This window comes from Panulirus ornatus, chromosome 73, assembly GCF_036320965.1.
Source record: "Panulirus ornatus isolate Po-2019 chromosome 73, ASM3632096v1, whole genome shotgun sequence".
Lineage (NCBI taxonomy): Eukaryota > Metazoa > Arthropoda > Malacostraca > Decapoda > Palinuridae > Panulirus > Panulirus ornatus.
The window spans coordinates 10,234,137-10,255,998 of record NC_092296.1 but is presented as its reverse complement, the minus strand read 5'-3'; the positions used below and the strand labels follow the sequence as shown (position 1 = coordinate 10,255,998).

The window sequence follows — 21,862 nt, the reverse complement described above, 5'->3', positions numbered from 1 at the left end:
CTTGAATCACTTGTTTTATACATATGAAATATACAGAAGGTTGTGGGAAGGTACAGCACCCAGATTATATGGTTCTGGGGAAAAGTTACAACTCCTTACTGGTGATTCTGTTTTTTAGCGTATATATTATGTGCATAGATAACAGTACACACAAAAACTATAGAGTGCTTTAAAAGTTGTATGGCAGCAAAGAAAGGACCCAACAAGTTTAAAAATGCCCTCCTTGTAAAGCATAAATAGTTAATGACACACATACACACACAACCAGATAAACTTTGCTTAAAATTAAGCAAGCAGCTTGTTAATAAAGATGTAAAACCACTTTTATAGTATAAGAGTGGTGGATGAATGGGATGAAATGAATGAAGATTTGGTAACTGCAGACAGCATGGAGAAATTAAACGAAATTATTTGAGAGTATAGAATGTTCAAGAGATGGGGCCCCACAAGTGCAAAACTTCCTTCCTACACAGTACAAATTGGTAATTACACAACACACCCAAGAAACTGAAGTTGTGATTGTCAGGGGAGAATAATTTTAGATACTGCAATTGTTGAGACAAAGTTTAATAATGAGGTAGATTCAGAATCAGGATTTCCTAAAAGTTACTGTACAAAGTACCAGGGTAAGAAAGTGAAAACAAAGGAGCTTAAAAACTGGCACCATTATTTGATACACATTCTTGTAGAAAAATGTTCTCAAACAGTGATCAGTCTTGGGGCTATTGATATTCATAATTCATATCAATGACTTTCCAAAATAACTATAAATACCTGATGTATTTGAAGGGGTTGTTGAAATAGAGAAAAATAAGAGATATGCAAAATCATTGGTCAGATTAATTGGTGATGATACTATATCTGTCTTTTTTTTTTTTTTTTTTTTTTTTTATACTTTGTCGCTGTCTCCCGCGTTTGCGAGGTAGCGCAAGGAAACAGACGAAAGAAATGGCCCAACCCCCCCCCCCCCATACACATGTACATACACACGTCCACACACGCAAATATACATACCTACACAGCTTTCCATGGTTTACCCCAGACGCTTCACATGCCTTGATTCAATCCACTGACAGCACGTCAACCCCTGTATACCACATGGCTCCAATTCACTCTATTCCTTGCCCTCCTTTCACCCTCCTGCATGTTCAGGCCCCGATCACACAAAATCTTTTTCACTCCATCTTTCCACCTCCAATTTGGTCTCCCTCTTCTCCTCGTTCCCTCCACCTCCGACACATATATCCTCTTGGTCAATCTTTCCTCACTCATTCTCTCCATGTGCCCAAACCATTTCAAAACACCCTCTTCTGCTCTCTCAACCACGCTCTTTTTATTTCCACACATCTCTCTTACCCTTACGTTACTTACTCGATCAAACCACCTCACACCACACATTGTCCTCAAACATCTCATTTCCAGCACATCCATCCTCCTGCGCACATCTCTATCCATAGCCCACGCCTCGCAACCATACAACATTGTTGGAACCACTATTCCTTCAAACATACCCATTTTCGCTTTCCGAGATAATGTTCTCGACTTCCACACATTTTTCAAGGCTCCCAAAATTTTCGCCCCCTCCCCCACCCTATGATCCACTTCCGCTTCCATGGTTCCATCCGCTGCCAGATCCACTCCCAGATATCTAAAACACTTCACTTCCTCCAGTTTTTCTCCATTCAAACTCACCTCCCAATTGACTTGACCCTCACCCCTACTGTACCTAATAACCTTGCTCTTATTCCCATTTACTCTTAACTTTCTTCTTCCACACACTTTACCAAACTCAGTCACCAGCTTCTGCAGTTTCTCACATGAATCAGCCACCAGTGCTGTATCATCAGCGAACAACAACTGACTCACTTCCCAAGCTCTCTCATCCCCAACAGACTTCATACTTGCCCCTCTTTCCAGGACTCTTGCATTTACCTCCCTAACAACCCCATCCATAAACAAATTAAACAACCATGGAGACATCACACACCCCTGCCGCAAACCTACATTCACTGAGAACCAATCACTTTCCTCTCTTCCTACACGTACACATGCCTTACATCCTCGATAAAAACTTTTCACTGCTTCTAACAACTTGCCTCCCACACCATATATTCTTAATACCTTCCACAGAGCATCTCTATCAACTCTATCATATGCCTTCTCCAGATCCATAAATGCTACATACAAATCCATTTGTATGTATCTGTCTATCTTTCTATATCTCTGACACTTGTTCCCTCCAGAAACTCCCATCAAAGGGATGGTCATAGCACTCATCCCTGTCATTAAATGCCCCTTGCATAAACTATTCAATCCTACCAAGGTAAATTACTGGAAATAAAACAAAGGAAACTGCGTGTGCAAGGTATGATTAAAAATCTTACTGTTGGAAAGATTCTGGGGTTGACACAATCTCAATCTGCCATAAAAAAAACTCAGAAGAATTTTCCAGAGCAAACTCTCTGCTGATGAATGTCAAAACTTATAATTACCCAAGGATTAATTTCTATGAAACAGTCCTGGTGTTACCCAGAAAAAAATAAATAATAAAAAATCTATCAATAAATAAATATATACAACAAAATACCAACACATATAAGACCCAAATTAGCGTATGTGGGAACAGTCTGAACATCACATTTTTGAAAGGATGGAGATCTGGAAAGGTTCCAAAGAAGAGAAACAAAACTTGCATATGAAATAAGGAAACTAAGTTACAAGAGTCCAAGAATCACAGACCTGCCCATCTTGAAAGAAAATAAAAACCCTGAATACAACTTTCAAGTTCTTCAATTGCAGATCTTCAAAACAGGGTGGAATTGATCAACTTTGAGGGCAAAATGGGAAACTAAGAAACAGAAGTATCGCAGATGTGAGGAAACGCTTCTACAGCAGTGAAGTAATGGACAAGTGGAAGCTCAGAGAAGTGCCAAATACAAAAACCATAACTAAAGGAAATCCAACAGACTTTATAAGAAAAGCAAGAGATCAGCAGACAGGGCCCCATGAGAGTAAAAGTCCCTCCCTGTATGCATTGATAGGTTATCACAAATACTGCTATCCCATTAATTTGCAAATACAAAGACAGACAGACAGACACACATATGTAGTCATGTACATTAACCATTAGGGAGAGGTTACCAGTCATAGTCTTGCCCATGATGGAAGAAAGGACATGAGGTGTCTTAATTAACAATGCACTATATTTGTTTGTTAGTAAAATCAAGAAACTTTGCCAGGGTTGAAAGGACTGACACCTAGGTGCTTTCCAACAGGAAAAATATTCATGCAAACCACAGGTGGGGAGAATTAAGACGTAATTTGGGATTGATTCCTACACTCGGCTACAAATGAGATCACAAGATAGCGATTAGTTTTAGCTATAAGTGACGCAAGCACAGAGCTAAAGGTAGAATAACTAATATCATCATCAAGGTGCAGAGGCATAGCTACTTTCAGAAGATACTTCTCAGCTTTCTTCTCAACTTTTGAGAAAAAAATTATATCCCTAAATCCAAGAGTATGACCTTCAATCTTCACCACCAAAGATATAAACTGTGTAATTCCTAAATATTACTAAAAGTTAGTGTTAAGGCTTGATCTCTAAATACTGCCAACACTGTATTAAGGATCTGTCAACACTTAATATGTTTTTGGACCTTACAAGACTGAAAATTGATCTCTAAATACTGCTGGCACTGGATGTTATGAGCCTGACCTCTGACGATCATCAACACATGATTTTAAGGGCCTGACCTCTGAAGGTCATCAACACCTGATTTTAAGGGCCTGACCTCTGAAGATCATCAACACATGATTTTCGGGGCCTGACCTCTGAATATTTCTGGCATTTACTGTTAAAAAATTGAGCATAAAACCATGCCAGCAGTTTAGCTTCAACATTCGACCTTAAAATGTTGACAAAACACATTTGAGGCTTATACTTTACCATCTGGGAAAAGGCTGTAAATATGGTATCATTAATGTACCCATAAATTTCATCTGAACATTAAGAAATTCATTTTGAGTATATATAAAAGTCAGACTTCAACATGACCAATGACAACTTCAAAACTGTCAAATCTGATTTTTTGTCAATCTTCATTCTTGGCTTGAAATGATAGCATTGCTGTTTTCCTGTGGGGTTAGATAGCAGTGGGAATGGATGAAGGCAAGCAAGTATGAATATGTACATATATATATCATCCTTGGGGATAGGGGAGAAAGAATACTTCCCACGTTTTCCCTGCTTGTTGTAGAAGGCGACTAAAAGGGTAAGGAGCGGGGGGCTGGAAATCCTTCCCTCTCGTTTTTTTTAATTTTCCAAAAGGGGAGCAGACAAGGGGCTAAGTGAGGGTATTCCCTCAAAGGCTCTGTCCTCTGTTCTTAGAGCTACCTCACCAATGTGGGAAATGGCAAATAGTATGAAAAAAAAAATATATACATCCCTGCGTGTCGTAGAAGGCGACTAAAAGGGAAGGGAGCGGGGGGCTGGAAATTCTCCCCTCTTGTTTTTTTTTTTTTCCCCAAAGAAGGAACAGAGAAGGGGGCCAGATGAGGATATTCCCTCAAAGGCCCAGTCCTCTGTTCTTAACGCTACCTCGCTAATGCGGGAAATGGCGAATAGTATGAAAGAAAGAAAGAAAGATATATTTTTTTTTTTGCTTTGTCGCTGTCTCCCATGTTAGCGAGGTAGCGCAAGGAAACAGACGAAAGAATGGCCCAACCCACCCACATACACATGTATATACATACACATCCACACATGCAAATATACATACCTATACATCTCAATGTATACATATATATATATACACACAGACATATACATATATACACATGAACATGATTCATACTGTCTGCCTTTATTCATTCCCATCGCCACCTCGCCACACATGGAATAACCAACCCCCTCCCCCCTCATGTGTGCGAGGTAGCGCTAGGAAAGACAACAAAGGCCCCATTCATTCACACTCAGTCTCTAGCTGTCATGTAATAACGCACCGAAACCACTTTGTCGCTGTCTCCTGCATTAGCGAGGTAGCGCAAGGAAACAGACGAAAGAATGGCCCAACCCACTCATATACACACGTATATACATACACGTCCACACACGCACATATACATACCTATACATCTCAACGTATACATATATAAACACACACAAACCTATACACATATACATAATTCATACTGTCTGCCCTTATTCACTCCCGTCAGTCAGTCAGTAAAAATTACATCATGTAGTCAAACATATACTGTTTAGTTGTATAATAATAAGTATATATCAATTATGAAATATTCCAATAAATAAATGAACTGCATTATATCAATAAAGAACCTGATTATGTGTAATCCTCTGATACCAGTTATCAGGACATCTAGGTAAGAATACTTTTGACATTTTTCATTACATCAGATCATTATTACTAAAAACTGGAAAACTTATAAAAAATCCTGTATATATTGTAATTATCATATGAATATAATTACAATAACCTGCAGTATCTTGGTATTTCAGGAAACATCTTTAACAGTATTACATTATACACATAAAAGATGATATAATTAAAAAAAAGTACAAATTTACTCTTTAACTGGCAACACAAAACTTTTACAACACTTTTATCTACTATTCATAGGTGATTTTTTTTCCTTATTTTCTCTTAGAAGACTTACATTATTATACTGTATATCACTGACTTGGTTCCTTTAGCAGTTTTCTGCAGGTTTGTTGTTGGATTGACTGCAACTTTTAAGTCTAATATCTTAATGATTCTTAATTTCAGATTGCCTCTTAAGTCTCTTAAACTGAATTTCAGGTCCTTGTAAAAGTTAAGAGTTGGGTATTATTCATAGTATAAGATATATCTATCAATATGTATTGTAACATTAGAACTACACATATGTTTATAACTGTCCTTTTTTCTGCCTTACCAAGTAACTGTCTGTACTGTACTACTATGAATTAATGATATGTATATGTAAACATTCAAATCATGTATATTAGCAAGACAACACTGGACAGATTTATGGGAATGTCACACTTTGAGAGTAAACTTAACCTAAAGTTGCGTATAATTTACAGACCTTGTATGATGTCGGCTATCACAGAGTTTTCTAATCCTAAAATCCTTCAATGCATCCCAAAATATTTTGTGAAGACGTATGCATGTAGCTCTTTGATTATCCTCCAGATCATCTACAAATTATCCAAGTCCCTTCCCAATACATTTCTATATCAATACCAGTCCATACATCACTATCACATTTCTCCAACACTTTTATGACATGATTTCCAACAAGCATACAATGCACCTTGAGCACCCACCATTCTCTTACAGATCACCAACTTCAGTAAGAAAACCACTACATGCACAATACAATTTCACTGCTCATATCAGTGCACAAACAACAGCCAGTGACATAAGGGGATGTCTTGAGGCAGCTGCTTGTTATTATCAATGCTATGACTTGTCTTTTCTAAGTAAGCACATCTGTCATTTAAAAAAAGATTTATATTATTTGGAGACCATGTACACAGCCACTCAGACAGTGTATTTACAGCAAGTCAGAAGTTATATCTATAATCATCCAAAGGTCCTTCCTAAAAGTTTATCATATATACTGGGTGAGAAAGGTACGTACATTTCCTTCACTAAGGAATGACTAGCTCACAGAGATTTTCCACAAATCAGGAACTGTGTTACTAATGTAAATGTTGTAATGCTGGTGACTATTTGCAGCTTTTGTCAGCGTTGTGGATGGCATCACCCCCTTCCCTTGGTCCTCGGCCCTTGCCTTTAGTGGAGCCCTGTCGCACATAGTCATGTGGAAAACGTGGACGACCTGAGATACCTGCATCCTTGTGAGAAGAGTTGCTTCTAAAGGAAAAGTCCCTCCTTAAGGAAGAATCCTTCCCATGTGGGGGACTGGTACTGGAAGAGTTCTGGGCACTATCATGTTTGGTCAGGTTACTCTGGGAGGTGAAGGTACTGCCACTACTGAGGTTGTGGGACTGACTTTGGGAATGATGTCCACTGCTCTTACTTCCCCAGTCCTGCTGATGTGCTGAATTCTTTTCTGGAACCTTACCATCTTCCTGTTGTGGTAATCCATATCCTTGACGTCCACTGCCTCCCTGCTCTGGTACACTGTATCCTGGAGATTCATTTTCTTGATGTTTTACAGTGCTGTACCCTTGTGACTCGTTGTCTTGAAGCTGTGAAGTACCAGACTCTGGAGATCGGCTATTTTGGTGCTGAGTTGTGGTATGTCCAGGAGCCCCACTATCCTGCTGCTGTTGGAGGGTAAGGCGTGCATGGGGGAGAGGAACAACAACATCATAACGCTGGCTGTCTCGTCGGAGAGGGCCATGGAAGCTGCTACGGCGGGGATGGTTATGGTGTTCAGCCTCATTCAGACCATGATTCACCTGGCATGCACTAATGCTATGCCGTTCATCTTCATCATTCTTCTGCACCAGCTGACAGCAGTCACTCTGACATCTGGGTGGAAAAGAGCACTCATGACCTGAGATTTGGGAGTGGTTCAGGACATGTGGGCGGGAGGGCTGAGGTCGCTGCAAAGTGGCAAACTGGGAAGAAGTTGCTCGGCGGCTTCTTGGGCCCAGTGTTGCATAACCAGCAGGTGTTCCTGAAGAAGGAATATGCAAGTTATGTACGAAGAGAAAATGATGCTTAAGTAAAACTAAGAACCTTTCACCGAAAAGCTCCTTAACAGTCTTTGGTGTCTTTTTTCCAGAACAGATGTCAGTGTTTATTAGTAAGATGCCAATGAGGAGAACTTACAACTCAGCTTCATTCTGGAATACCTTTAAATACTGTACTTGATGTGTAGACATCAAAATGTCACACTTTATGTACACAAATTCCAATCAGGCAGGGATTCCTCAAACCTTTCATAAATCTCCAGACACATGTAACTATTTACATGCAGGTCATAATTAATGAGATTTTTACAGTGGAGGCAGTGCCAGAATGTTAATACAAGATAGTCTTAAGATGTTAATACAAGATAAACTGATGGATTATTAATGAACAAATAATACATGAAATTCAAAAACATTTACAGTAAAATAATTAGGGTCTAATCAAATAAATATGTTTACACTTCCTGATTATCTATAGGTATGCCATGCCTTACTCAGCTGATGATATGACCTGAGCTAAGTGGTATTGTAGCGATATAATTCGATACCATAACTAATGCCCTCAGAAAAATTACCGGTATTGAACTTACACAAAAAAGAGAATCCCTCAGTATCCTCCACAAGCAACTCATCACCTGCATGGTCTTCCACCTCCTCAAAAGTAATCATAACATTCTTACTGGTTGCCTATTAACCACAAAGACTCACAACCTACACGAGAGAAAAGAATCTCTCAACACAATCCCACTTTAACATGCTTTGCATTCAATTCTATGCAACAGCGCTAATGCCCTCCCATCGAAACACTCCATAACTAACTACCAACGCCCAAGTAGAAATATAAAGCTTACCCTAGCCCCCTGTTTCAGCAACCTCTTCTTACAAATCCACATCCCTAACTGACAAAAACCACACGCACTGATAAAACCTGACAAGCACTATATATATATACTTACTTCCTACACAAAGAATCCTTTCTATCATTTGAGGTTCCTGCAGCGCTCAGGAAACTAGCACCTTTACTGGCCAGGACCATAGGCCATAAAGTGCAGTGATGTGTGTCTATGTGCAAAGAGTGTAAAGCAATATTGGGTAGACATTGCTTGGTGCCTTTGTTAGGTAGATGCATTGTAGGCATGAAGAATCTTAGAACATCCTGAAACAGTGTTTGTAGTGCTGTAGGGATGATTGATGTCGAGTGTATACAGGAACGTGTGACTCATATTTGTCTGAGCAGTGGTGATTCTGATGAACATATACTTGACTGGGTGGAGTTTAAGAATGAGTTAGGAGGGTGGTTGTTTAGCGCTTGATTTTCTTTTTCAGTTTATTTTCATATTGCCATTATTATATTTGTTGGGGATGGGGACCAGTGCCTATTCAATACACTGTATTTTGGAGTAAATATAGCTTGTCAATGGGATGAACCAAGGCATATGAAATGGTGTGGGTAAATCACATAAAGGTCTGCAGAACCTGGTGTGAATGAAAGCTCTGGTTTTCCTGTACATACATGACACTAGAGGGTGGATGTGAGCAAATGAGGCCATTTCTTCATCTGTTCCTTGTGCTACTTTGCTAACACAGGATATTGTAAATATGTAGGAAATGAATATACAGCTTGGGGAAAAAGTATTAAATACTGGAGGGTAAACTGAATGATGGTAATACTTCTCACTGTAACTGAGAATCTTAAAAACCATAAGAAGCATACAGTAAAGAAACTGTCTTACCTGTTGAGAAAGAAGACTGATTGCATCGGCTGTCAAAATACTCTGAACTGAGGTTGTACAGACCAGATGGGTTCAAACTAGAGTAAGTAGGTGGTCCATGATGATGGTGTCTTGCCTGCTGTTCATTCTGCTGCTGATGGTATGGGTGGCTCTGGTATAGAGGTTGGATCTGTTGGCGCAGTGGAGGGTGGTGAGGGCAGCCTGGTGGAGGAAGTGGACGGACATAACCCTGGGAGTAGGTGCGGGAATGGTTGCTCTGGTATGATGACAGAGACACTTGGTCATCGGCTGGGAGAGAACCAGAATCTCTCCTCTGATGATGCTGATGTTGGTGGTGATGATGGGGTGGCTGGGGGTCACAGGTGCCAGTAAGAGAGCAAACTTCAGGGTTGTTTGGTGGGTGAACTTTGCCCTGGTTGGGAATCCTTCCATTCAGAGGTGTGGCACAGGGAGATGACCCCCTGTTACCTTGTTGTAGTTGTGAGGGTATCCCACCATTCTGCCTGAGGGGGCCTCCACTCTGTATGTTAAAGCTAGGGTTATGAGTGATTACCCCACCATTCTGAGTGGAACTGGTACTATTCTTCCTAGCCAAGGTGCCATTCTGTAGCAGGGTGATGTTTGGGCGAACTTCAACCATGCTTGAGGACCCTGTGCTTGGCCTCTCACACCTGTCAATGGATGTCTGTTGCTCCTCCTGTTGACATATAGGTAATAGCTGAAATGAAGGATGAGGTGATGGGTTTGCATCTCTTCTTATAAAGAATATCATATGCAGATCCAAAAACAAGATAACACTAGAGAGCAATTCTGTGTCTGTCTTTGAGAAAGTTTAAAGGAACTGGACAACCGGGAGAGAAAAGATATGTAATTTATTCAACAGTATCTTAGAAGGATACCATGAAGTTAATCTAGACCAATTCTGAGAAATAATCAGAAGCCATTCAAATCAAAGGTATAGAAGAAATTCAAACAAGGCCAGGAACCATTTGAGATATTGCATCTATAATGACAGGTTTATGGCAAATGAAAAACCCAAATTGTAAAGAAGCAGGATCCTGTGAGCAATGAAGATTAGGACAGTGACTTGGTTCTGTATCCAAATATTTCATCCTGAACTATCTCTCATACATCTTAGAATCTGTTAAATATCAGATATAAATTCTCAGCTGTAGTTTAAATTTCAACATCCTTTTGCCATAACAGACTTTAAGCTAGATACTTGATTTCACAAGCCTGAAGCTAGACATTATACAGTTCAAGACAAGTACAGAGCTTCAGTCCTCAATCCTACCTTATTGTGGTAGTGAGAAAAGACATAGAATACTGGTGGGCAAATGATACTGATGAGCCCTGAATTGTGGTGCAGTGATGGAAGAAAGTGGTCAAGTCAACAAAAGTAGCGATGGGCCATGTATTGTTAATGCAGCTGGAATAAAATCATGTACGGGAGAGTAAGAAGGAAAGAGAGAGACAAGGAAGAGGATGGCAGAGGTAGAATAAATTATTTCAGCAAGAAAAATGTTAAGAATTACCTTGTATGGTGATGGACTATTGGAGAGATTGTTGGAGGCTCTGGCGGTGAGGCTGAGAAAGCCCTCAGAGTGGTGAGGGCCAGGTGTTGAGTCCGGAGTGCCACAGTAAGTATCCAGGGCCACGGGCTTGGTGGAGGATGAGCCTGTGATATGAGATCTGTTAGTCATGCTGGAGGGGATGGAGAAGGTGATGGTGAAGCTGATGATAATGAGGGGTATTGATGGTGGCAGCAATGGTGATGTTGGTGGCCATGATGGTGATGCTGGTGGTGATAATGGTAATGATGTTAGTGAAAATGATCCAGGGTTATGGTAGTGCTGGTGCTGGTGATGCTGGTGAAGATGATGAAAATGACGAATGGTGATGGTGGTGGCAATGATGGTGGTGATAATACAAGTGGTGATAATGGTTATGGTGGAGATAATTATAGTGGTGGAAGGTGGTGGCAATAATGGTGGTGAAGGTGACAGCACAGGTGGTGGCAGTGGGGGTGGCTTGAGTGATAAAGGTGATAATGCTGGTGGTGGTGATGAGAGGGAGTGGTATTAAAGATGGTACTGATTGTGGTAGTGAAGGTGAAGGCAATGGTAGTGCTCATGGTGACTGACAGTCACAGTAGCAATAGAGATGGTTGTAGCGTTAATGGTGACAGAAGTGATGATATTGGTGACAGTGGTGATGGTGGAGAGTTAGACCTTAAGATATCTACTGTGAGGATGATAAAGATGTCAATCCTTGATCCTCCTTTCCACCAGGACCCACCTGAGGCACGCCTGGCCCGTGAGCGGCGGCGGACAAAGCAGGCAATGATGGCCACATTGAGCACAAGGAGGGCTGCTCCAGTCAGTGTCATGATGAGTAGGATTAGTCGTGGTGCCTGCCACCTCCCACTGCCATCACTGACTCCCTCACTGCCTGCTGACACACCTGCTGGCCAAATACGTTACACATGTATAACCCTACAACCTGACCGACACTTGCCCATGCTGCAAGCCCTACTTTTGTAAACAAGTGTGTTATGTGGGACATGTATTTGAAAATTGTGTATGTAAATACAATGGAAGCCCATACAAAACAGGATAAGGTCAGGTCTATATGTAAATGAGACACAAACATTGGGAGGTTTTGCATAAGTCATTATATATGTACATTTGCTTACACAGTTTCATTTACACACACGAATGTGAGAAGTGGAAAGAGTGAGGATTGTGTCCACTTACAAGATGACATAGAAAGACTCCAAAGTTAGTATGATACATGGGTAATGAAATTCAACCTGATTAGATGTAAAGTGATGAGGATGGGTCGTAGTGAAAGAAAGCATCTTTGAGTATCATCTGGCACACAATAAACTGTAGGAATCTGTATGTGCCAACTTGGACAATAGTTAAAGAGACCAACTGTACACAAACAAATATTAGAACTGCATTCAAGTTCATGGATAAGGAAATATTCAGCAAGCTGTTCACCTTAAACATGAAGTCTAAACTAGAATATACTTCTCAAGAATAAAGTAACAATACTGGTACCAGAATTATGAGAGTCACAGAGAAAGGATAGAGGCCTTTAATTTGCCAACCAAAGAAGATAGAAGGGTAAGGCTAGGCCTATCTGAACCTTAGTTTTCAAAACAGATTGATGACACAGACAATGAGCAGTTCCACCCAAAATGTAGGAGTAGAGCAACCTGAGAACTTCACATGAAATTAAGCAAGAAGCTTGTTAAAAAAGATGTGAAGTACTTTAATAGTCGAAGAGTGTTGGATGATGGAATAAAATGAATGAAGAGGTTAATGCAGACAGCAGACAGAAATGTAAAGAGGTGTATGAGAGAACAGAATGGTCAAGAAATGGGGCCATGACAAGGTTGTACTGTACTCCTTTTCTTTCACTGATGATCACTGATAGGTCAGGGAGTATTGTAAAGTTGTAATGTGTGTTTATGTGAGGTGAGTGTAAGACAATTTCGGAGTAAGTGTTCAGTTTCTTCAGTGTGGAAGTTGCATCTTGGCATGAGGTGACTTATAATCTGTTGAATTGGCATTTTTAATGTTGCAGAGTTAGATTGTGTCCAGAATGCAGACAAGAAAGTGATACTCCTAAATGTGGTGCTTAAGAGTGAGGCTGAAGGGCAGCTAAGTGTTTGGTTATTTCAGTGTGTAATTGTGTTGTCAGTGCTGTTTGTTGCAGGTGGGGGATCTGCAAGTGAAGGTTGTTGAAGTGAGAAGCAAGGGTAGGCTTTTTATCTCTACTTAGGGACTCTTGGTTAATTATGGTGTGGTTTGGATGAGAAGGTGAAATTCCCTTTGGTAAGTCATTGTTGTCAGGCAATGAATGAGTACTGGTACTTTCATTGTCAGATGATGAAAGAGTACCGGTACAGTCTTGTTGAACTTCCCACTCTAAAGAGGTACATCCTTTCCATGTTAGTGAGTATACACAAGATGAGGAGAGGCTTACCTTGTAGTGAATAAAGAACAAGGAGACTCATCTCATAGGGTGACCAGCAAGGGACATGACCAGGGAGGGACTCACCTAGCAGGGTGACCAGGAGTGGGGGTGACAGATACGTCGAGCGGCCCTGGTCATTCCTGGCCTGAATGCTAAAGAAGTACTCAGCACCTGAGGTGAGGCCTGCCAGTGTGGTGCCCGCTGTATTCCCACCAGAGATGTCGACGAACTGTGAAGATGACAGGCCCTTAGTACTGAACACAATCTCCTCTTGTTTACAGTTCCTGTTATTCTCCATTGTTTGTACTGTAGCATACAATTCCTACTGTAGTATATTGTTCTTACTATCTTAAAGTGAAGACTGAAGCACTTTGTGTCAAGAGTTAAAACTAAATAAATGCTTGAGGGCATACTGAGTGAAGATCTTGGTTAAGTTATGAAATCTTGGTTATATGGTACAACAAAGGGCAGTGCCACAGAATTTATAAGAACAGTCGGGTATAGGCACAATAGTTATAACGGGAGGTGGGCACATGGGATGGGACAAGGATTACTACAGGAGGCATCATGAATAAAATGGGAGGAGGATGGCCTAGTGGTGGGAGTGCGAGGTAAGTATGAGAGTCAGGTTGTGGAGGTTAAAGTGCATATGAGGGCCAGTTTGTGGAGGTGGGAGTATGAATGAGGGTCAAGTGGTGGAGTCAGGAATGGACCAGATGTACTAGGGCCAGCTGGTATGAGAGGCTACAGCCCTTCCCAGGATTGGCAGGGGAAGACTCTGTTTTAAAAATGAAAATAAATATATGGAGGGATGGGATATGGGGTCAAGATTCCACTGGTGGGTTTGAACTGTGGAGGACAGCTGACGAACAGCCAACTGTTTCAACAGATGATGAAGTTCTTGGGAATAAAGATAGGGTCAGGGATGGACCTCCAACTTGAAAAATCATATGAAAGAAGATCTACAACATAGACAATCATTACTAAAGTGCTGACGCTACATAACTTCAATCTTATGGCCATGTTGATTTGAAATTTGTACATATCAAAATGAGTTCTCCTATCACAAAAGATACTTTCTGAGTCGCCATAGTCATTTCACCTTTATTACCAGGTTCTTGCCATGGCTGGTAGATTTCCCTGGGCCTGGGTGATGGCCTGGTACATACCTGGTAGTCGAGGGACCCAGCGGGGCGGTACCTGATGGTGTAGCCCCGGGGCAGGCCGCCCTCGAAGTTGGGGGTCCAGGTTAGTGACACCGATGATATGCTCACATTCGTTACCTGTTGGGGAGGTGGGACGATGTTGGGGAGGTAGGATGGTGTTGGGAGGCGGATGGCGTTGGGGAGGTGGGGCAATATAAGGGGAAGGGGTGGTGTTAGAGAGATAGGAGGTGGGAGAGTGTTGATGAGGAGGGGCAGCGTTAGGGAGATGGTGATGGGGAAGGTGTTGGGGGAAAAGAGTAAAGGGTGAGGAGAGATAAGAAAAAAAATCACAGTCAAAAACAAAGGTCGTGAAAGAGAAGAAAATAGACATGATGACAGGAGGTGGGCAGGGGCGGTGTCAGGCGTGGTGGGCGGCGGGAGTATGGGAAAGGGGTGATGGAGTAGTGCTTCATTATTATTCATCTCACACACTTCACCATCAATCATCGTTAACTTCTACCAGAGTCGAGGACTGTCCCTAATAATTATTCATTATCACCATATTTTTATAATGAGGGAATCTAATGCTAATACACAGCTGAAACTAAGTATTACATTAATATTCATATTTATTCAAGATTAACATAAACTTTATACATCAACCGGAACATATTTCATCATAGGATGAATCATGCCATCATCACATCAGACCAACCATCATCACATCAGACCAACCATCATCACATCAGACCAACCATCATCACATCAGACTAACTATTATCACATCAGACCAACAATCATCACATCAGACCAACCATCATCACATCAGACCAACCATTATCACATCAGACCAACCATCATCACATCAGACAAACCATCATCACATCAGACTAACCATTATCATATCAGACCTACCATCATCACATCAGACAAACCATCGTCACATCGGTAAAGCCACATGACCAAAGACCATCAGGACCCACTGAAGGAGACCAGCAGACGTCCCTACGACCCACTATCATCCACTGTTACCAATCAAAAAGTCCTTACACCTACGCATACACACCTACACTCACCTAGGCTTCTCTTTCTTTCTATTAGGGCCACTAAGACTCACTTAAAATCCACTATCTCTATCTTAAATCCTTCCCACTCACTACTTGCACACGTCACACCAACTAATTTCCCCTTACATCCACTAAGAGGTCGCTTACACCCACTGAAGAGTCACTTACGCTGAAGTTTGAGGGCGGGTGTGGGCGTGCGGGCGGGTTGAGAGCCAGGGTGGTGGAGTCAGAGCCCAGGGCGTTGTGGGCGGTGCAGGTGTAGCGGGCGTAGTCCGGGTCCTCGACCTTGCGTACCTCCAACACTGACGCCCACAGTACCAGGCCATCAACCACCTGACGGAGGGAGGGGGAGGCCCACACAGGGGGGGTCAGACACACGGGGCACCGAGGAGGGGGAGATACAGTGATGGTGGGAGATACGGGCAAGGGAGAGATACATGCGAGACAAGCACGGGAGAGATACGGGGTGCTTTGAGATACCGTGGTTCACAGCGAAGCTTTTGCAGCTCCGTGGCATAAAAATGTGACGTGTTGATGAGGAGAGAGAGAGAGAGAGAGAGAGAGAGAGAGAGAGAGAGAGAGAGAGGACCTACCTGCGGCTCATGTATGGCGTACTTCTCGCTGTTCTGAAGGGCCAGTCCGTCTTGCGTCGTCCACACGAAGGACGGGGCGGGAGCCGCCCGCACGCGGCACACCAGCCGCCCGTCGCCGCCCACGGACGCCCACGTCCCGCTCGCGCCCGCGATTTCCTTGGCCACCGTCGGGGCCTCTGGTGGCCACCAGGAGAATCATCACACTATGGCAGGGTAACATGCGTTCCACATACACGTATCGTACACCTACTTCCCACACTGGTCTAAAGTCTTACTTTTCCTTTACGTCCTTAAGACATTATTAAGTGATTTTAGGGATTAATCATTCCCTCTCACTCTCTCACAAGATACTGTTACTTGATTATTCTCACTCTTTCCAAAGCCACTGCTACTTAATACTGTGAGAGGAACTGGGAAAAGCTGGACCCACCCTCAGGAACATGGTTGACGGGGATATTTGTTGGTAATATTAAAAAAATCATGAATTTAGCAGACAAGTTTTCTAGGTTACCCCACATGTGAATTCTACCTCACACTACAATTATCTGGTCTAGGACAAGACGATTTCCTAGACACACAAACACACATACTCATATATATATTACAGATTGTATATTCATCTGTTCTGTCCCTAGCACTACCTCGCTAATCTGGGAAACAGCGAACAAGTCTGGAAACAAGTAGCATTAGAATATCATATCAATAACAAAACATTCAACCATGGAGCTCTTTTGTATATTTGCCCATAATGGCGTCGGCTGGCTGGCTGGCTGGGATGGCGTTCGACATGGGCTGAGGACGTGTTTCGATACCAGTCCGGAACCCGTCAGGCTCAAGTTCCGATGGGTGTGACGCGCTCGAAATTGTAGCGCTGGGAATCAGAACAAGTTCCCCCTGAGGCTGAGGACGTGAGAGAGCAAGACGGGTTCTGGAAGGGTGCAACGCTGAGACGGGAATCGACGTCAACACTTACGGGTGACAATGACTTTCGTCTTGACGGGTGGCGCGGACGAGACGATGTTGGAGGCGTGGCACAGGTACACGCCCGTGTCCGCCCACGTCGCCGACTCTATGACGAGGCGCGCGAGGCTCACGCCCGAGCTGAGGGTCTGGGCTGTGCTGAGAGCCAGAACAACACGAGAAGGAAGGGGGTCAGGTGAGCATTATAACAACCTGTTCATTCAACCTCTAAGTAAACATAAAAATGGCTTCCTATTACAGCTTATGTACGTAATTATGCAAATATGAGATCGTGATAACGCGATGTAAGATCAGATGTATAAAACACAATAGAAATATTAAAAGGAAATAAACGGATCCTGGTCCGTGTGACACAAATGGAGGTAAACAATAACAGATCCTGGTCGGTGTGAAAATTTCTAAAGCTAACATGGAGGAGGAGGAGGAGGAGAGGGAGTTTGGAAGACGGAAGGTGGCCAGGATACTATACACCAGAGGCACGCCACCCAACCATTAACATTGGAAAAACCCACATAAATCAACAGGAAAATTAGGCTTCGTCTTTTAAGGACCCGCGTTCACAAGGGTGAGGGTCAAGGAGCGGGTGGTGATGTGGGTTGGACTCAAGGAGCGGGTGGTGATGTGGGTTGGACTCACCTGTTGTGGGTGGCTCTGGTCCAGGTCAGGGTGGGGGAAGGGTTGGCTGAGGCGGAACACTCGACGGTGGCGGCGCCACCCTCACCTACCGTCACCCGCTCGGCCGACTCCACCTTCTCCGGCCCGTCTGTGGGTAGACAGAGGGGGGGGTCACCTGGGGCAGAGGGGCTGCTTGACCTGGGTGTCTGTCACTTGTGGCGACCATGTGCTCTACCCGTACACAGACGAGAGAGAGAGAGAGAGAGAGAGAGAGAGAGAGAGAGAGAGAGAGAGAGAGAGAGAGAGAGAGAGAGAGAGAGAGGCATGGATATTAGTTTGAAAGAATATATATATATATATTTTTTTTTCACACTATTCGCCATTTCCCGCGCTAGCGAGGTAGCGTTAAGAACAGAGGACTGGGCCTTTGAGGGAATATCCTCATCTGGCCCCCTTCTCTGTTCCTTCTTTGGAAAAAAAAAAAAAACAAGAGGGGAGGATTTCCAGCCCCCCACTCCCTTCCCTTTTAGTCGCCTTCTACGACACGCAGGGAATACGTGGGAAGTATTCTTTCTCCCCTATCCCCAGGGATAATATATATATATATATATATATATATATATATATATATATATATATATATATATATTTTTTTTTTTTTTTTTCTTTCATACTATTCGCCATTTCCCGCTTAGCGAGGTAGCGTTAAGAACAGAGGACTGGGCCTTTGAGGGAATATCCTCACCTGGCCTCGTTCTCTGTTCCTTCTTTTGGAAAATTAAAAAAAAAAAAGAGAGAGGGCATGATTTCCAGCCTCCCGCTCCCTTTCCTTATAGTCGCCTTCTACGACACGCAGGGAATACGTGGCAAGGATTCTTTCTCCCCTATCCCCAGGGATAATATATATATATATATATATATATATATATATATATATATATATATATATATATATATCGAATTTAATTAATTCCAGTTCTACAGATTAATAGTTCATCATAATGGAAAGAAAACGAGAGGAAAAGAAAGAGAAACCCGACTATTCCGGTTAAATCATAAATTCATCAGGAGGGTAAAGCAGGTGTGGGAGGGCCATGTTAAGGGCTATATATCTGTCACGAGATGGGCGCACTTTTGCCTCATAAATAACACAAGCCGTGACAGACAGCATCACAATGGAGGATTATGAACAGGCGGAGGGAAATTTACGGCTGGATACTTGCACATTTCCACATAGATTACCGTTATGGATGTGTGTATGTGTGTGTGTGTGTGTGTGTGTGTGTGTGTGTGTATCCTAGGAGAGAACCCCGGGGGTTACTCACGCGTGGCAAGGCGGGGGTGTGTTCCTGCGTGTACTCACACTGGACGTTGAGGAAGAAGGAGGCGTTGACGGCGCCCCTGGGGTTGTAGGCGTTGACGGAGTAGTTGCCGGAGTGTGACCTGCTGACCCGACCTAACCTCAGCTCGCCGCCCGAGGCCTCCAGCGTCGCCTCCCCACGCCGCCACCAGTACCTGCCGGTGTACCGGGGGTAGTACCGTCTCTCCTGCGGTGTACCGGGGGTAGTACCGTCTGTCCTGGGGTGTACCGGGGGTAGTACCGTCTGTCCTGGGGTGTACCGGGGGTAGTACCGTCTGTCCTGGGGTGAACCGGGGGTAGTACCGTCTGTTCTGTCCTGGGGTGTACCGGGGGTGTACCGGGGGTGTACCGTCTGTCCTGGGGTGCACCGTCTGTCCTGGGGTGTACCAGAGGTAGTATCGTCTGTCCTGGGGTGTACCGGGGGTAGTACCGTCTGTCCTGGGGTGTACCGGGGGTAGTACCGTCTGTCCTGGGGTGTACCGTCTGTCCTGGGGTGTACCGGGGGTGTACCGTCTGTCCTGGGGTGTACCAGAGGTAGTATCGTCTGTCCTGGGGTGTACCGGGGGTAGTACCGTCTGTCCTGGGGGTGTACCGGGGGTAGTACCGTCTGTCCTGGGGTGTACCGGGGGTAGTACCGTCTGTCCTGGGGTGTACCGGGGGTAGTACCGTCTGTCCTGCGGTGTACCGGGGGTAGTACCGTCTGTCCTGGGGTGTACCGGGGGTAGTACCGTCTGTCCTGGGGGTGTACCGGGGGTAGTACCGTCTGTCCTGCGGTGTACCGGGGGTAGTACCGTCTGTCCTGGGGTGTACCGGGGGTAGTACCGTCTGCCCTGCGGTGTACTGGGGGTAGTACCGTCTGTCCTGGGGTGCACCGGGGGTAGTACCGTCTGTCCTGGGGTGCACCGGGGGTAGTACCGTCTGTCCTGGGGGGGTACCGGGGGTAGTACCGTCTGTCCTGGGGTGTACCGGGGGTAGTACCGTCTGTCCTGGGGTGCACCGGGGGTAGTACCGTCTGTCCTGGGGGTGTACCGGGGGTAGTACCGTCTGTCCTGGGGTGTACCGGGGGTAGTACCGTCTGTCCTGGGGTGTACCGGGGGTAGTATCGTCTGTCCTGGGGTGTACCGGGGGTAGTACCGTCTGTCCTGGGGTGGACCGGGGGTATTACCGTCTGTCCTGGGGGTGTGCCGGGGGTAGTACCGTCTGTCCTGGGGTGTACCGGGGGTAGTACCGTCTGTCCTGGGGGTGTACCGGGGGTAGTACCGTCTGTCCTGGGGTGTACCGGGGGTAGTACCGTCTGTCCTGGGGTGTACCGGGGGTAGTACCGTCTGTCCTGCGGTGTACCGGGGGTAGTACCGTCTGTCCTGGGGTGTACCGGGGGTAGTACCGTCTGTCCTGGGGTGTACCGGGGGTAGTACCGTCTGTCCTGCGGTGTACCGGGGGTAGTACCGTCTGTCCTGGGGTGTACTGGGGTAGTATCGTCTGTCCTGGGGTGTACCGGGGGTAGTACCGTCTGTCCTGGGGTGTACCGGGGGTAGTATCGTCTGTCCTGGGGTGTACCGGGGGTAGTACCGTCTGTCCTGGGGTGTACCGGGGGTAGTACCGTCTGTCCTGGGGTGTACCGGGGGTAGTACCGTCTGTCCTGGGGTGTACCGGGGGTAGTACCGTCTGTCCTGGGGTGTACCGGGGGTAGTACCGTCTGCCCTGCGGTGTACTGGGGGTAGTACCGTCTGTCCTGGGGTGTACCGGGGGTAGTACCGTCTGTCCTGGGGTGTACCGGGGGTAGTACCGTCTGTCCTGGGGTGTACCGGGGGTAGTACCGTCTGCCCTGCGGTGTACTGGGGGTAGTACCGTCTGCCCTGCGGTGTACTGGGGGTAGTACCGTCTGTCCTGGGGTGCACCGGGGGTAGTACCGTCTGTCCTGGGATGTACCGGGGATAGTACCGTCTGTCCTGGGGTGTACCGGGGGTAGTACCGTCTGCCCTGCGGTGTACCGGGGGTAGTACCGTCTGTCCTGGGGTGTACCGGGGATAGTACCGTCTGTCCTGGGGTGTACCGGGGGTAGTACCGTCTGTCCTGGGGAGTACTGGGGTAGTATCGTCTGTCCTGGGGTGTACCGGGGGTAGTACCGTCTGTCCTGGGGTGTACCGGGGGTAGTACCGTCTGTCCTGGGGTGTACTGGGGGTAGTACCGTCTGTCCTGGGGTGTACCGGGGTAGTACCGTCTGTCCTGGGGTGTACCGGGGGTAGTACCGTCTGTCCTGGGGTGTACCGGGGGTAGTACCGTCTGTCCTGGGGTGTACCGGGGGTAGTACCGTCTGTCCTGGGGTGTACCGGGGGTAGTACCGTCTGTCCTGGGGTGTACCGGGGGTAGTACCGTCTGTCCTGGGGTGTACCGGGGGTAGTACCGTCTGTCCTGGGGTGTACCGGGGGTAGTACCGTCTGTCCTGGGGTGTACCGGGGGTAGTACCGTCTGTCCTGGGGTGCATTTAGAACTAGTTAACTAAAACAACACAGGTGGACTGGGTTGGCAGTGTTGGCAGTAGGGAGCCGTTGTTGGCAATGAGGGGGCCGGTGCTGGCAGTGGGGGGGAAGGGGGGGCGGGGTTGGCAGAGATATCTACCTGAGGGGGCCGGGGTTGGTAGGGGGGGGCAGTGTTGGCAGTGAGGGGGGGCGGGCGGGGTTGGCAGTGAGATATCTACCTGAGGGGGCC

At 45.2% G+C, this 21,862-nt stretch overlaps 1 protein-coding gene across 1 annotated transcript in view; it reads right to left on the bottom strand.

Moving 5' to 3' along the window:
- Positions 1-4,508: 4,508 nt before the first annotated feature.
- Positions 4,509-21,862, bottom strand: part of LOC139748214 (nephrin-like) — an 81,029-nt gene continuing 63,675 nt past the window's right edge. Inside the window, exons 13-23 of the mRNA XM_071661038.1 lie at positions 19,157-19,308; positions 17,815-17,941; positions 17,171-17,316; positions 16,198-16,373; positions 15,773-15,937; positions 14,562-14,675; positions 13,477-13,621; positions 11,704-11,868; positions 10,941-11,083; positions 9,406-10,123; positions 4,509-7,656 (exon numbers count right to left, since the gene is read on the bottom strand). Of these exons, the coding sequence (XP_071517139.1) occupies positions 6,737-7,656; positions 9,406-10,123; positions 10,941-11,083; positions 11,704-11,868; positions 13,477-13,621; positions 14,562-14,675; positions 15,773-15,937; positions 16,198-16,373; positions 17,171-17,316; positions 17,815-17,941; positions 19,157-19,308 (2,971 nt within the window). The 3' untranslated portion in view covers positions 4,509-6,736. The remainder of the gene's footprint in view (positions 7,657-9,405; positions 10,124-10,940; positions 11,084-11,703; positions 11,869-13,476; positions 13,622-14,561; positions 14,676-15,772; positions 15,938-16,197; positions 16,374-17,170; positions 17,317-17,814; positions 17,942-19,156; positions 19,309-21,862) is intronic.